At 50.4% G+C, this 16591-nt stretch overlaps 1 protein-coding gene across 7 annotated transcripts in view; it reads left to right on the forward strand.

Moving 5' to 3' along the window:
• MPP2 (MAGUK p55 scaffold protein 2) overlaps positions 1 to 12653 on the forward strand; it is a 28662-nt gene extending 16009 nt beyond the window's left edge. For 5 of the 7 annotated variants that reach the window (XM_081577317.1, XM_081577316.1, XM_081577318.1 and 2 more), the window contains 10 exons: positions 5003 to 5155; positions 5268 to 5417; positions 5724 to 5951; positions 6716 to 6847; positions 6941 to 7046; positions 7128 to 7196; positions 7417 to 7578; positions 8246 to 8448; positions 8781 to 8909; positions 10139 to 12653. In XM_081577317.1, coding sequence (XP_081433443.1) covers positions 5003 to 5155; positions 5268 to 5417; positions 5724 to 5951; positions 6716 to 6847; positions 6941 to 7046; positions 7128 to 7196; positions 7417 to 7578; positions 8246 to 8448; positions 8781 to 8909; positions 10139 to 10315 — 1509 coding nt within the window. In that variant the 3' untranslated portion in view covers positions 10316 to 12653. Of the gene's footprint in view, positions 1 to 4402; positions 4442 to 5002; positions 5156 to 5267; positions 5418 to 5723; positions 5952 to 6715; positions 6848 to 6940; positions 7047 to 7127; positions 7197 to 7416; positions 7579 to 8245; positions 8449 to 8780; positions 8910 to 10138 lie in introns of all 7 variants that reach the window. The other 2 variants (XM_081577315.1, XM_081577312.1) reach the window with 1 other exon arrangement.
• Positions 12654 to 16591: the final 3938 nt, after the last annotated feature.

The raw sequence follows: 16591 nt of genomic DNA on the forward strand, positions 1-16591 counted from the left end.
TGCGACCCCATAGACGGCAGCCCACCAGGCTCTGCCATCGCTGGGATTCTCCAGGCAAGAACACTGGAGTGGATTGCCATTTCCTTCTCCAGTGCATGAAAGGGAAAAGTGAAAGTGAAGTCGCTCAGTTGTGTCTGACTCTTAGCGACCCCATGGACTGTAGCCTACCAGGCTTCTTTGTCCATGGGATTTTCCAGGCAAGAGTACTGGAGTGGGGTGCCATTGCCTTCTCCCATCATAGAGCAGAAGATGCTAAAGCTAAAACGGACAACCTCTATGCTGCTCATGTCACCTGGGCCAGAGCTAGACCCCATTAACTGGAAGGAGCCTGGCCAGAGTCGCCATGGTGAGGGGGCTGCAGGTGTGAGTGCCTTCGTTTATTCTTGAAACACAGTTCCTGGGGCCCTGGGCTCTTAGCGTTGTCTAGACACTGGTAACAGAGCCAGGGCCTCCGTGGGCTGTGCTGAGTTAATGATTGAAGATCACACAGCTCTTGATAGAATCTTCTGGGGCATTTCTCTGCCCTCTGGCTTCTGAGGATCATCAAGGCATAACAGGTCTCCGAGTACTACTTCTTTGGCCCTTCGTCTGTTTCCCCAACAGGAACGCTCTGTCCAGCCAGGCTGTGGGAGTCAGTCTGAAAGGCTGCCCTCCCAGGGGAGGGTGATTTAGGGGCCCCCCATATGGGATGCTGTTTCCCTGGCCTGTTTGGGGTAGAGAAGACAGAAAAGGAGCTAGCCTTTATTGAGCACCTGCTGTGTGCCAGGCGCTGTGTCCATCTCATCAAATCCTCAGAGTACCCTTATGAGATGTTGTTAAAATTTCCTCATCTCATGGGCTTGAAAAACTTTCTGTTATGGAAATTTTCAAAAATGTCTACAGAACCCCCATCATCCATTGCCCTACTTCAACATTGAACAACTCAAGAACAATCTTGTTTCATCCATACCTCCACCTCCTTCTCTATCTCTCCTGAATTATTTTGAAGCAAGTTTCAGACATAATTTTATCGGTAAGTATTTCAATAGTTGTAGTTAAAAGTTCTTAAAAAAATATTTGCACTACCATTATTACACATAGACTATCAAGCAATAATTTTCTTACAGATTTTTACTAAATGATATTGTAATACCTGGACAGTCATTTGGAAAGATATCAAAGCAGATCCATACCTCACACCATTCATCAGAATAAACTTCCAAGCAGGTCAGAGATTGAAAAAACAAACTATATACATCCTAGAAGGAAACATGGATCTGTGTGTAAAGGAAAGCCTTTTTTTAAAACTATGCCTCAAAATTTGGATGCATAAAATATTAATAAATTCAACTAAATTAAATACATAGTTTTTGCATTGACAAAAAAAACATAAGCTGAGTCAAAAGATAAATGACAAACTGGGGGAAAATATTTGCAAGAGGTATTACGATAAAGGGCATATCTTCCTAATATAGAGAATGTTTTAAGAAGTGAGGAAAAGAAAAAACAAGATCTGATGGAAAAATTGGCAGGAGATGTGAACAGACAGATCACAGAAAAAGATATACAGATGGCCTCTAAACATATGAAGAGATGCTCAGCTTCGCTCATAATGCAAAATGCAAATTAAGGCCCACTGAGAGATGGCTTCTCATCTATGTGATTGGCAGACATTCAAGGGTTTGATCACACACTCTGGCGGCAAGGCTTCAGGAAAGTTTCTCTTCTAACGCTGGTGGGAAGACAAGGTGGCACAAGCCCCATGGAGGGGAGTTTGTCAATATCTAACAAAACCACATATTTATTTACTGCTTGACCCAGCAAGACTTCTAGGAATTTACATGAAAGATCTACTCCATGAATATAGAATGGCTATGCCAAGGCTATTCACTGCAGTTTTATTTGCAATAGTAAGATATTGGAAACAACCTCCATACCTATGGAGAGTAGTTGAATAAATTGTGGTACTCCAGTCATGAAATCAGGCAAATGAGGTGATTAAAAGATAACAATAATCAAGGAAGATCTCCATGGAGCAGCATAGAGTGATTCCAGGGCATATTGTTAAATAAAAGAACAGGGACTTCCCTGGTGGTCTAGTGGTTAAGAAGCCTTGTTTCCATTGCATGGATTCGATCCCTGGTTGAGGAACTAAGATCCTGCATGCTGTGTGGTACAGCCAAAAAACAAGAACAAACAACAAAAAGAAACCCAAACAACAAACCAAACCACTTAAACAAACAAAACCCCCAAAGTATCAAAGAGTATACATACCTTTTATATAAGAGAGAAAGGGAAATATTTATTTATTTTTGTGGAAAAAACGCAGACTGAATAAACTAGAAACTAATGAAAATGATGCCTTTTAGAGTGTTGGTATGAATGGGGTAGAAGGGATGAAGATGGAAATAAGACTTTTCGAGTTTACTTTTTATGTAGATTTAAGATTGCAGCCATGTGAGTGTTGTACATATTAAAAATAAGATTAAATTTAAAAAGAATGAAAAAATCTAACCCTGAAATTAAGTGCAGATAAGTGAATCTATTCATATATCAAATTGTTAGCAGAACAGAAAAAGGAATTAATTTAAATAACTTCACAAAATTCTGACTATATGCCTTAAGTGGGATATTTATTAAGCCTGTACTATTTAATATTAGTAGCTAGCCAGCCCCATGTGGGTACTCATTTAAATACTTTACTTAAATTAAAATACTTAAGCTAAAATGCTGATATAAAATTAAGAATTCAGTTTCTTAGCTGTACTTGTCAACAGCCACGTGTGACTAGTTGCTACCACAGTAGACAGCCCAGATATAGAATATTTACATTAATGTTGTAAGTTCTTTTTTAAACTATTCTGGGGACAAAAAGAATGCAGATAAATCTTGATTTTTTACTTGGGTAAAATATACAGAACTTGGTACCTAAGGTGATGCTGCTGCTAAGTCGCTTCAGTTGTGTCCGACTCTGTGCGACCCCACAGACGGCAGCCCACCAGGCTCCCCCGTCCCTGGGATTCTCCAGGCAAGAACACTGGAGTGGGTTGCCATTTCCTTCTCCAATGCGTGAAAATGAAAAGTGAAAGTGAAGTCGCTCAGTTGTGTCCGACTCTTAGCGACCCCATGGACTGCAGCAGGTGATAGGTAGTAGCAATAATTTAGCAATTCTGAAACCACTTTCTGAACATTGAAGGGCAGAATAAAAAAGTAAATATATTAAAGTTCTTGGGAGAAAATTCTCACCAAAGGAGAAGGGAGATACAAATATGGAATGGGAGAAGGCAAGGAAAATCGTGTAGTTTGATTTTAATTAGAACAGTCAGTATCAGCTAATGTCTACTGAAGTAATGACACCCAGAATCAGTGAGCACTGAGTGCCCAGATCTTGGTTTCTGAATACCATTCCCCAGCAAAAGGAGTCAGGTTTCCTTGGGGAAATTGCTGATTCCACCTCTGGAGTAGGGAAAGTATAAGGTGAGCTGGTGATGGAAGGAAGGAGGCGCTCATAATGCGCTCATAATGGGAACAAGTCAAAAGGTGCACTGCGGGCTCCCCTGGACAAATCTGGGGTAAACTGAGACAATGAAGATACCAATGATGATGGGTTAGAACACAATGAATAAAAAAGTTCATGGTGATGCAGAATGAGAGAGAAGGAGGAGGAGTGGGAGGGGAACGGAAGAGCTCTTTCTTGTAATAGAGTGCCAGCTAATGCATGTGGAAGGAATACTGGCGTTAGATAATGACTATTTTGCAACCCCAACATAATAACAATTGATTCAGGCAAAAGCTCATAAATGGAGACTAAATCGATTAGTGAATGATTACTGGGGAACCGAATAGTCACATGGTCTCAAAATGTGGGGAAACCTTAAGATCACTTATACAGAACTCTTGCCACAAAGATTAACTTGAGTCTAAACATGTAGAAACAACAGATAAATCCAGCTGTCCACAGAACTCCACAAACTACTGACCTGGACTCTAAAAATGTCCTGAAAGACTAAAGGGTCTGTTCTAGGTTAAAGGAAATTAAGAGGATGTGACAACCAAAGTTAACATCTGATCTTGATTAGACTGTGGATCAGAAAAATAAAGCCCTAGAGAATATTTTTGAGGCAATAGTGACATGAACATGAACTTTCTATGAGATAATATTATATTGGTGTGCAAATGTTGAGTTTCTTGCATGTGATAATGGTAGTGTAGTTTATGTACCAGACATCCTGTTTGTTCTTAGGTGATGCATACTGAAGTACTTCGGGGTGAAGTACTTTGTCTCTGCAACTATCTTCCAAATGATTCAGAGGGCAAAAAAAGTCTCCATATATATCCTTGAAAGGGGACTCTTTTCTTCCCACTTAACATAACTCTCCCTGCTGGGCTGGTCACTGGCAGAGACTTCCTTTTCCCTTTTCAGAGCACCTTGTCATGGAGCCCAGAGTCAGTAGAGCAATCAGTAAGTGCAGAGCCCTCTCCTGGTGCCATGTACTGACATCTTGTCCCCTTCCTCACTGGGAACACTGAGCTCAAGGCTTAGAGACCCAAGTACGAGTCCCTGTGACCTTGGACAAGCTACTCCACTTCCGTGGCTTCCTTAACCTGGGCCACGGGGTGTCCAAGACCCTATCCTACCATGATTTTGGGTGGGAGAAGCTGTCTTTGAACTCAGATGCTTATGGGGTTCTGATGGCTGGGGACAGTGTGATGACTTTAATGGCTCTCTGTGGCAAGAGATGGAAATGAGGTGTTATCTTTTGGATTCTCTCTTCCCTAAACTGGGTCCCAATCGCTCTTGGGGGAGAAAGGAGATAGCAGGGCACATGTGTGTATTTGTGAGTGTGCTCACATCTGAGTGAGTGAGGCTCTGAGGCTAATACCACGAGCAGTGCTGTGGGCAGGGTCTAAAGTCTGGATCTGGGGGTGGGAAGATGCCTGGGAACAGAGGAGGGGGCACAGTTTGGTACCCTGGGGCTGTTGGGGAGGCATCAGACCTCACCTGTTCCACCCCTACCCCCAGGCCCATGAGCGGCTGGAGGAGACGAAGCTGGAGGCAGTGCGGGACAACAACCTGGAGCTGGTGCAGGAAATCCTACGGGACCTGGCGCAGCTGGCGGAGCAGAGCAGCACCGCGGCCGAGCTGGCCCGCATCCTCCAGGAGCCCCACTTCCAGGTTTGGTCCTCTCCCAGGTTCCTGGGGTGGGGCGGCAGGAAGTTAGGACTGGGATGGGAAGGAACCTCAGGGCACTTCCCCATGGTTCCTCCCCTTCCTCCCACCTCTCCAGTCCCTCCTGGAGACCCACGACTCTGTGGCCTCAAAGACCTATGAGACACCACCCCCTAGCCCTGGCCTGGACCCCACGTTCAGCAACCAGCCTGTGCCTCCCGACGCCGTGCGCATGGTGGGCATCCGCAAGACAGCTGGAGAGCATCTGGTGAGGGTGCCCGGCTGCGCCAGAGGGGGAATCTTGGGGGGGGGGATTGAGAGTAAGCAATGGGATCAAGTCAGGTCAGGGGAGGCCTGAAGACAAGGTCAGCTTTGTCCGGTGTTGGGCGCACACATCTCTATTCTGCCCACTTTTGGTCCTTTAGTGCTCCTGTAGGTGAAGCGTTTGGGGAGATGATGGCAGAGAAAGTGGCCATGGGGGTGGAAGGGTAGAATGGAGGGGCTCTTAGGACACCCATTTGAAGATTCTGACTTGGAGCAGTTGGGGCTTCACATACCTGCTCTCCATCTCCAGGGTGTGACATTCCGCGTGGAGGGTGGCGAGTTGGTGATCGCGCGCATTCTGCATGGGGGCATGGTGGCCCAGCAAGGACTCCTACACGTAGGCGACATCATCAAGGAGGTGAACGGGCAGCCGGTGGGCAGCGACCCCCGCGCGCTGCAGGAGCTCCTGCGCAGTGCCAGCGGCAGCGTCATCCTCAAGATCTTGCCCAGCTACCAGGAGCCCCATCTGCCCCGCCAGGTGGGCCCCTGCACCAAGCCCTACCCCCAGCACAAGGCCCAAGGGGTGGCTGAGCCTCCCAGCCACCAGGGTCACCAGCCTCGGGGTGGGAGCAGCTCTTCTCCACTCAGTGTGCTCAGAGCAAGTGGGGGGTGAGATCTGGCAGATCTAGCCAACTACAGGCCTCTGCACCTGGTGAACACACTTGCACACTTGCCCTAGTCTTGGGCACTCATGCACATGTGCAAGGGACATGCGCATATCTAAAGCCTGGGGTACCCAAGTGTACAAGTGAATTCCCGAGTCGCGTGTAGCCCACTATGTGTATGCAAAGGTGCTCAGCATCCGGTGGTCCCGTGTCCCATACAGCTGCCTCCTGGTTGGCGGATTGTGGAGGGCTTGGTGCTCTGCCCACCTCTCCTATTGGTTGTCTGGCCTCTCTTCAGAGGTGCCCTCTCTTCCGAGGGAGGGGAGGGTGTAGGGGGGACAGAGGGATCCTGCATTAGGGTCATGCATACCCCAGGCCTGAGCAGATCCCTGGTGCTTCTAAGTCCTTTTGTTCTGGATGCAAAGGGAGGCTGGTACCAGGGAGGTGGGCTGGGCAGGCCTTCAAGCATCATGCCTTTAGATGGGCAGGGCTAGGCTCTCATCTTTGTGAAAAGAGGGGACTCTTTTCACTCCCAGCTCCCACTCTGAATGTAGGGGATGGCAACGGGACAGGGCTCCAACTCCTCCAGCTTTCCCCTGCTTCTGCCCTTAACTCTTCTTGGCAAATCCCTGGCCAGGTATTTGTGAAATGCCATTTTGACTATGATCCGACCCGAGACAGCCTGATCCCCTGCAAGGAGGCAGGCCTGCGCTTCAGTGCTGGGGACCTGCTTCAGATTGTAAACCAGGATGATGCCAACTGGTGGCAGGTGAGTGCTGGGCACCCATGTAGTTTCCCCAGACATAGCATGTCGGGGAGGTGAGGGCTCACTTAGGCAGATCTTTGTCCATGGTCATTTTAGGCATGTCATGTGGAAGGGGGCAGCGCAGGGCTCATCCCCAGCCAGCTGCTGGAGGAGAAGCGGAAAGCCTTTGTCAAGCGGGACCTGGAACTGACACCCACCTCAGGTACAGTCTTCCCCCAAGACCCCAAATCTGAGATCTGATGTGGCCCTGCCTGGCCTCACTGGTCCATCTCCTTTTGGCCAGGGACCCTATGTGGCAGCCTTTCAGGAAAGAAAAAGAAGCGAATGATGTATTTGACCACCAAGAATGCAGGTGGGTGTTGGGCGCCCCTTTCCCCTTGACCTCCTCTAATGCCCCCTTTTCTTCACCAATAACTGGTGCATCTGTTGGTTCTGAGGCTGCCAGTCCTGTCCCTAAACCCTGCCTTGTTTCTCCCTGCTGCCCTTGGCCCCAGCCCTCTTACCCTCGGCCTCCCTGAGAGCCCAGCTGCACCCCCTCCACCTGATGAGCAGTGCCATCTCCCTGTGTCCAGAGTTTGACCGCCACGAGCTGCTCATTTACGAGGAGGTGGCCCGCATGCCCCCCTTCCGCCGGAAAACCCTAGTGCTGATCGGAGCTCAGGGCGTGGGCCGCCGCAGCCTGAAGAACAAACTCATCATGTGGGATCCAGATCGCTACGGCACCACAGTGCCCTGTGAGTGGGAGCCAGGCCCTGCAGGGTCGGGGGTTGGGGGCGAGGGAGCAGGGGCTGTCCTGGGGGCCAGGGCTGGTCCTCTAAATGGGCATCTGCCCCAGGTGAAGCGATACCTTTGGGTGAGCGGTGTATGGTGTGCGCCCTCTGTGGGTGAGTGTGGGAACTGCATGTTGGGAGGGCGCGGAGAACTGTCTCAGGACCCATTGGCCAGGTGGGCGGTGCTAGCCTTGCCTTTCTTTCCCTCACGTTTCACTTGCTAAAAGCCCAGCTGGGCTAAAAGCCCAGGGTGAAACAGAGCTATAAGCTATGCGTGGGCTTGTATAAGACAGGGCTTCTTGGTGACAGAGGCAGCTGGGGTGTGAAAGCTCCTGGTTCCTAGAGGCAGGAACCTGAGTGCTGACCCCAGATGTGCTTGGCCTTGCTGTGTGGCTTTGGGCTGCATATCGCCCTCTCTGGGCTTCAGCCCTGCATCTATGAACACTGGGTTAGAGCAGTGATCTCTGCAGGTCCTCTCAATATGGACATCTTGAATCTGTGGGTGGCAGTGCTGAGGACGAGGGCCAGGTGTGCAGGAGGGCACAGGGCTTCTTGGCTCTCAGAGAACACGAGCCCTTGTGTCTGAGGTGATGTGTCCTGCCTGTGCCCATCGGCCCCTCCTTCCCCCTAGACACGTCCCGGAGGCCCAAGGAGTCAGAACGGGAAGGCCAGGGTTACAGCTTTGTGTCCCGTGCGGAGATGGAGGCCGACATCCGTGCTGGGCGATACCTGGAACATGGTGAATACGAGGGCAACCTGTACGGCACACGTATCGACTCCATCCGGGGCGTGGTGGCTGCTGGCCGGGTGTGCGTGCTGGATGTCAACCCCCAGGTACTGCTGGCCCGCTCCTTCCCAGCCTGCTCAGTATCTCTCTGGGTACTCTGCTTGCCCCCAGTATTTCCACACACCCCAGTATAACCCCTCAATTACTGCTAGGGCCACAGCCCACCCAGAACCCCTTTCTCAGCCTCCTGCACCCCCACTCTTCTAGTTTCCTCCAGTTCACCCCATCCCAGCCATCTGCTAGCTGTTCTGCCATTCACTCCCAGGTTTCATGTTCTAGAAGCCCAGGTCCCTCATTCTCCTCTGTTCCTAGGTACCCGTCCTCACCCCATCACCCCAGATGTACATGAAGATATACTCCCAGCCTTCCTCTTCTGCAGGCAGTGAAGGTGCTGAGAACAGCTGAGTTTGTCCCTTACGTGGTGTTCATAGAGGCCCCTGACTTTGAGACCCTGCGGGCCATGAACCGGGCGGCGCTAGAGAGCGGGGTGTCCACCAAGCAGCTCACGGTGAGGGCCTCTGAGGTATGGTGGGAGGGGCCTAGTGGCTGCCTGGGGGTGGGGGCCAGCCAGAGCTGAGGAAGAGAAGGAGATGGTGTCCGCAAGGGGAGAGGTGCCCACCCAAGGCACCCACCCAGTGAGGTAGGACTAACAATTCTCACTTTATAGGTGTGGAAAAGGTCTGAGCAAGGAAATGAAGGGACACAGCTAGTCCGGGGCACAGGAGCTTCTGCCAGGCCCCCTGCCCAGTCCACTCTGTGGGAACAGAGTGCTGACTCTAGGGAGACCAGAGGGTCAGAGGGCAGAGGTGGGCTCTTGACAGCTGGGGAAAAGGCTGAAGGGAGGGAGGAAGCTAAAGACTGGAAGGCTGGCTGGAGGGACCAGGTAGCATCAGAGAGGAGGCAGTGCATGGAGGAGAGGCTTCAAGTCAGGTGTTGCACGACTCCAAGGCACCCCTTAGCTCCCAGGGACCCCAGGGAACAGTCTTACGCTGCAGGTGCAGCGTTTGCAGAGAGTTGAACCCAGGCGTCCCTCTGCTGGCCACATCTGGTACTGCAGCTCTCAGGCTCAGTTCGGAGCACTGTGCAGGCCCAGGAGCAAGGTCTGGGCTGGGCTCCCCAGGGCTGCAGCACAAAGCCCCCGCCCCGCTACAGGCCCCGCCCTGGCCACAAACAGGGCCTCCTGGAGCCCCTCAGATAGAGCTGGGCCAGTCCTAGAGCTCCTGCCTGGGGTTTATAAGTCAGTATTCAAGTTCTCCTCCCACCTCTGCTGACCGGGTTTGTCCTGGGCCACACAAGGGATGTGCCCCTCAGGCTGCCTAGGTAAGGGGGCCTAGTCAGACTAAAGGGAGCACTGGTTTTGGAGTCAGGCAGACCCTGTGCAGCCACTGGCTGTCTGTGTGGCCTCTGAGTTTTCTCTCTTGTAAATGGGAATAATTAGTCCTACTTGCAGAGCTGGAGTGAAGATTATGCAGGTTACAAAGTGTTTAGTGTTACGCCTATCACTTCCTAAAGGTTATTTCCTTCCTTCCTTCTACCCACCTGTCTGTCCATGGTTACAGGAGAGCTGCCAGGGGGCATGCAGGGAGGGGTTGCTGCCTCCCCATCCAGAGGCTCTGAGCCACTCTGGTTGGTACTTTGGGCTCTGGGGAAGGGCTTAGATGATGCAGGCTCTGGGTCCCCTACTTGGGGGGGTGTCTGGGAGACACTGACGGGTATTAGGCCCCCTTGTGCCGGCAGGAGGCGGACCTGAGGCGGACAGTGGAGGAGAGCAGCCGCATCCAGAGGGGCTACGGGCACTACTTCGACCTCTGCCTGGTCAACAGCAACCTGGAGAGGACCTTCCGTGAGCTCCAGGCCGCCATGGAGAAGCTGCGCACGGAGCCCCAGTGGGTGCCTGTCAGCTGGGTGTACTGAGCCTGTTCACCTGGACCTCGGCTCTCTGGGTCATAACCAGAACCCTGAATCCGTCCCCTTCCCACCTGTGACCTCCAGCCCCCATCCTCAGCTCCCGTCCCTGGCGCTCTGGCTCTTCCTGGTTCTCGGCGCTTCGTCTGGCTTCAGCGCAGAGGCGTGTACCACCAGGGAGGTGGGTGTTCGTGGGGTACCCCGTACCCAGGTGCTGCCCACTCCCTACGTCCACTGGCCACTAGGTGTCCCTCTCTGGGAGCCAGACCGTGCCCAGGAGGGTGTCACAGTCACCTCCGTAATGCTCAGTCCAGAGGAGAGAAAAGCTGCTTTGGGACCACGTGGTCATAGGTACACTGCCCGCCCCCCTCCCACCAGTCCCCTCTCCAATCGCTTTTCCTCCTCTGGACTGGCCCCACCCCCACCCCATTCCTAGGCTCCTCCTACTTCTCACCCCTGCAGCCTAGGCGCAGGCCTTAGGCTGGTTCCCAGTGACCAGGGGTGGTACATGACTCCCTGGCAACCAGGCAGGCCCAGGCGGTGGTGCCAGCCTGCTGCCATCCCAGAGGTTGGAGGAGCCAAAGCACCAGCTAGTTGCCACAGCCAGGGAGCCGTGCAGCCCTCAGCCCCCTCGGAATGGGGCTGGGTCCCTGCCCTTCCCTCATCCACAGCTTTTCACTGCCGAAGTCTCCCCACGGACTTCTCCAAGGTGACCCTGACGGGGCAGCTCTTGCTCCCCACAGGGCAAGGCCGGCAGGGTCCGTAGGCTCAGCCCAGGCTGGGGTGGTTTGGAGGCCAAGCCCAGTGAGGAGGAGCCTGCAGCTTCTGACGGGAGAACTGCCAGCCCTCCGTGGCCCGTGGCGGGGGTATGTCTGAGCTCCTTGTCCGTAGTTGTTGTCCATTTTGGCCTCTCTGGCCGGGTCCGGGTGGCATGAGGGCTGCCTGAGGGCTGAGGCAAGGTGAGGGCCGGGCCATGAGGTGTGGGCTGAGGACATTTGTGCCCCAGCAGCCTCCCTGCATGACTCCAGGGGGCGCCATCCATGCTGTAGTCTGCACCGTTTATGTTTCCCCTCGCGGTGGTGCCTGGTCTGTGTTTCTGCCACTGGTGTGTGTGTCAGGCTGGGTTTTGGGAGAGGGAGAAGCAAAAGGTAGTTTTGCTTTGGAGGTCACTCTCTGGGGGCCCCCTTTTTTGGGACTCACCATCAGCTCCCTTTTCTTATGAGACCCTCATCCCAGATTCCAGAGGCTTGGCCCTCCCCGGATATCTTCCTCCAACTCTCCTATTGTCTCCTGACCCTAAATGCCTGCCCTCCAGTCCTCGGGGAGGGGGACTGTGTAAAATAGGAGAATCCCTTTTAAGAAAAGAATGCTGTCCTCGACTTCCCCAGGCATCTCACCCCTCACCCTTCTCTGTGACCTTTCCTGGGGTGAACCTGTCCTTGTAGGGGACCTCCCCCACTACCCCTACCCCCAGCCTTTGTGCTCCCCAGTTCTTCTGAGTGTCTAGTCCGTCTTCGCTGCAGTGTCAGCCCAAGCTGGCCCCTGAACCACTGTGTGCCCATTTCTTAGGGATGGGGAGGGAGAAGAAACAGAATATTTATTACAAAGTTAGAAATATATTTATTATATTAGGGATCTCATTTGCATTTGCCTAGGTATGCAAGTGAGATGTGACGGTCAAGCCTGCTCCCATCTCATTTGCATAGCTCTGCATCCACTATGCACCTCTACATTCCTCTTTTTCCTTTAGTCAGCGTTCTTTTAATTTATCCTCCATTCAGCTCTCCCTTGCTTCACCCTCAACCTTAGCCCAAGGAGACTGGGAGTGGGAGGAAAATGGGTGTTCTCTTGCTGGCCCGGGGCCATGGCCTCCTTTGTCCATCCATCCCCACCTCACCCAGAAGACTTGGGAAAGAGACAGCCACCCCCTTCCCTTTGGTTATGCTCCAGAGCGTCCTGATTAGAAGACCATCCTCTTGGGTGGGAATTGGCGCTGGACATCTTGCTGAGGAGTTGGTACCTGGTTCTTCAGGGTGAATCTCCATCTTCACCTCTGGTGATGCCTGAGGGTCAGGGCTGGGCCCCTCCTTTCCTGTCTCCATCCCTCTCTGAACAGCATCCTTCCTCCCCTGCCTCAGCCCCGCTCGAGGGACCAGGGCTGGGTTCATCCTCCCCCTCCCACTGTGGACGCTTGTATTGAGGAACCTCAGGATAATGAGGACCCTGTCCCCCTGTCCATGCCCAGCCCCAGCCCAGCTGTCCTTCCCCCGTCCCATCCCTCAGCCATCTAATTCCCGAGCTTTCTCTCTGACTGGTTTTCTTTCCTTTGATTAAATGTGGAAGCAAAGATTCTGGGCTCTGTTTGTCTTTTGTTGGGATTGAGTGGATGGCTTCGGGAAAGGCTTAGAGTGGGGGGAGCACAGCTTAGATGATTCTGGAATGGAAGCTGGAGTGACATGTCTTGTGTTCTGTGACGTCCCACTGTCCCACACTCCCCAGCCCCAGAAGATGCTCTTGTTAAAGGCTTGTATCCAGGAGTCTGTGACCATCCATGGGGGCCAGGGAGCTCAGGGAACCCATAGCTAATCCACTCAGCTTTACCCAGAACTTGCTGTGTGGTCTTAGGGAGGTTCCTCTCCTTCTCTGGACCTCAGGTCCATCCTCTGTAAGGTGTCATGGCTTCTCCTGGGGTAATGCTAGGATTGGTTCTAGGTGCTCAGCAGCAGGGGCTGTAGAGAGTGGTTGAAATATCACCCCAATGTCTCCATGAGTGTGTGGTTGAAGGGTCAGGTTCCTTCCCACCTGAGTTCCTCAGGGGATCCCAGGATGCTCACTGAACATTCTCAAGAAGGGCTTTGGCTGTTCCCTTCTATGGCAACCAAATGTTGAACTGGCTGCCTTCCTTTGATTTCTCCAAAGCATCCACTCACATAGGGACTAGTGTGGGGCCAACTTGACTGGCAATTTGGAGGCAGCCATGGGGCCTCATATCACCCACCTAACAGCTCTGATGAGAATTGAGAACTGAATATCATACACTCCAATTCCAAAATGTCCCTTGACCATTCCCAGCTCAGGGAATGTTTTCTTAGCCAACTTTTCCTCCTTGGGTCCTCCCTTCATGTCACTGGTCCCTCTCTTGCTTCTTTCTCTCATTGTGGGCAAACTTCTTCCCATCTCCAGGGGCACCCCTGGAAACTCAGTCTTTCTTTACTATACCAGCAACCCTGCACTTGTATTTCTGTCCACCTCAGTGGTACTCAACACTGGCTACCCATTAAAATTGCCTGGAGAATTAAAAAAAAAAAAAAAAAGCAATTGTTTGGATGCCAGTTCAGAGCAATTAACTCAGGAATTCAAGAAAGGCTATCAGCTGTAACTAACAATCAGAGCATCACAGCTTAATAGTTTAACAACTTTTTCATTCATTTCTTGCTCACATCACATCTGATGGAGATTGGGTGGCACTCCTAACAATGATTCAGGGATCTAGTCTCCTGGATTATTACAAGGGAAGCTGGAAAATGTCATCTTTCTCAGTGCTCTGGAAGAGGAAACAGAGTCTAACCAGGCTGAGAGTGGAACCTGGGAAGCAGTATGTTTTAGAGTGCCCCAAGTGATTCTAAGTGAAAGTGTTAGCTGCCCAGTTGTGTCCGACTCTTCGCAACCCCATGGACTGTAGTCCATCAGGCTCCTCTCTGTCCATGGGATTTTCCAGGCAAGAATACTGGAGTGGGTTGCCATTTAGTGATTCCAATGTGTAGCCAAATCTGCCAACCACTGCCCATCTATTTTGGCCATACCCTTGAGGTGGAGGGAATTTCCTTATGGCTCCAAATTGTCACCAAAGTATTTTCCTAATAAAGACAGTTGAATTTCTTTCTTTTTTTTTTTTAAGTCGCTCAGTCATGTCCGACTTTGTGCCACCCCATGGACTGTATAGTCCACGGAGTTCTCCAGGCCAGAATGCTGGAGTGGGTAGCCTTTTCCTTCTCCAGGGGATCTTCCCAACCCAGAGACCGAACCCAGGTCTCCCACATTGCAGGCAGATTCTTTACCAGTTGAGCCATAAGGGAAGCCTGACAGTTGAATTTCTAAAGGGAATTCTGCTGCTAGTTTTTTTTTTTTTTTTAATCCTTTTCCCCTCTTGACACAGTAGCCTGTGCTTCGAAGGGCAGAAAGGATTGTTATCATATCGTGTGCTGTGCTCAGTCGTCGAGTTGTGTTCAACTCTTTGCAACCCCATGGATTGTAACCTTCCAGGTTCCTCTCTCCATGGGATTTTCCAGGCAAAAATACTGGAGCGGTTTGCCATTTTCTACTACAGGGTATCTTCCTGACCCAGGGATCAAACCGGTATCTCTTGCGTCTCCTGCATTGGCAGGCAGATTCTTTACCACCAGCACCGCCTGGGAAATTCATACTCATTGTAACTAGGCTCAAACACATCTTCACTAATCAAAATAGGAACCATTACATTCAACACATTTTTGCCAATGAGAAATAAGTTTATTTATTCCTGTTGCATAAAAGTTTGATGAACTCTTGGAAAGTATTTTCTGCCTCCTGCTGGTTGTGGAAATGTTTTCCCTGCAAAAAGTTGTCAAGATGCTTGAAGAAGTGGTAGTCGGTTGGTGAGAAGTCAGGTGAGTACGGCAGATGAGGCAAAATTTCGTAGCCCAATTAGTTCATCTTTTGAAGTGTTGGTTGGGCGATGTGTGGTCAGGCGTTGTTGTGGAGAATTGGGCCCATTCTGTTGACCAAGGCCAGCTGCAGGCATCGAAGTTTTCAGTGCATCTCATTCATTTGCTGAGCGTACTTCTCAGATGTAATGGTTTCACTGAGATTCAGAAGCTGTAGTGGATCAGGTAGGCAGCAGACCACGAAACAGTGACTATGACTTTTTTGGTGCAAGTTTGGCTTTGGCAAGTGCTTTGGAGCTTCTTCTTAGTCCAGCCACTGAGCATCATTGGTTATCATACAAAATCCACTTTTCATTGCACGTCACAAGCCGATTGAGAAATGGTTTGTTGTGAAGAACAAGAGAAGATGACACTTCAAAATGACCATTTTTTTTTATTTTTAGTCACCTCACGAGGCACCCGCTTATGGAACTTTTTCACCTTTTCAATTTGCTCCAAATGCCAAATGACCATAGAACAGTCGACATTGAATTCTTTGACAACTTCTCGTGTAGTTATAAGAGGATCAGCTTCGATGATCTTCTCAAGTGGTCGTTGTCAACTTCTGATGACCGGGCACTGCGATCTTTATCTTCAAGGCTCTTGTCTCCTTTACTAAACTTCTTGCACCACCACTGCGCCCCGCTGCACATTCATTAGCAGTTCCGGCTCAAGTGCTTTGTTGATGTCAGATGTTGTCTCTGCTGCTTTATGACCCGTTTTGAACTCAAATAAGAAAATTTCTTGAATTTGCTTTTTGTTTAACATCATTCCCCTAGCCTAAAACAAATGTAAAATAAACAGCAAGTAATGTCATTAGCAAAAAAAAAAAAAACAAACCCGTAAAATGAGAAATGCACATTAAAATGATGTATAACATAACTACATTTATTCAAGAATGCATTTCAATATCAAACAGCAAAGTTCAGCAGTGCAAAACCACAATTATTTTTGCACCAACCTAATAGTAAGGAATGTTTCCAGTTCCTCTCTTGATTATTTTTTTTCTTAGTCTTGTTTGTTTATTCTAGAAGGGGGAGTTCCAGGTTCATTTTGTTGGAATATTTCCTCTTCCAAGTGGGATCTTAACTGGAATTGCATTAAAACAGTCCACAATGACAAACCTAGACAGCATATTAAAAAGCAGAGATGTGACTTTGCTGACAAAAGCCCGTAAAGTCAAAGCTATGGTTTTTCCGATAGTCGTGTATGCATGTGAGAGGTGGACCATAAAGAAGGCTGACTGCCAAAGAATTGATGCTTTCAAATTGTGGTGCTGGAGAAGACTCTTGAGGGTCCCTTGGACAACAACAAGGAAATCAAACCAGTCAACCCTAAAGGAAATCAACTCTGAATACTCATTGGAAGGACTGGTGCTGAAGCTGAAGCTTCAGTAATTTGGCTACCTGATGTGAGGAGCCGATTCATTGGAAAAGACCTTGGTGCTGGGAAAGATTGAAGGCAAAAGGAGAAGGGGGTGGCAGAGGAAAAGATGATTAGATAGCATCACTGATTCAATGGACATGAATTTGAGCAAACTCCGGGAGATGGTGGAGGGACCTGGCGTGCTGCAGCCCACGGGGTCTCAAAGAGCCAGACATAA

This window comes from Giraffa tippelskirchi, chromosome 3, assembly GCF_054371585.1.
Source record: "Giraffa tippelskirchi isolate mGirTip1 chromosome 3, T2T-mGirTip1v1.2.pri, whole genome shotgun sequence".
Classification (NCBI taxonomy): Eukaryota; Metazoa; Chordata; class Mammalia; order Artiodactyla; family Giraffidae; genus Giraffa; species Giraffa tippelskirchi.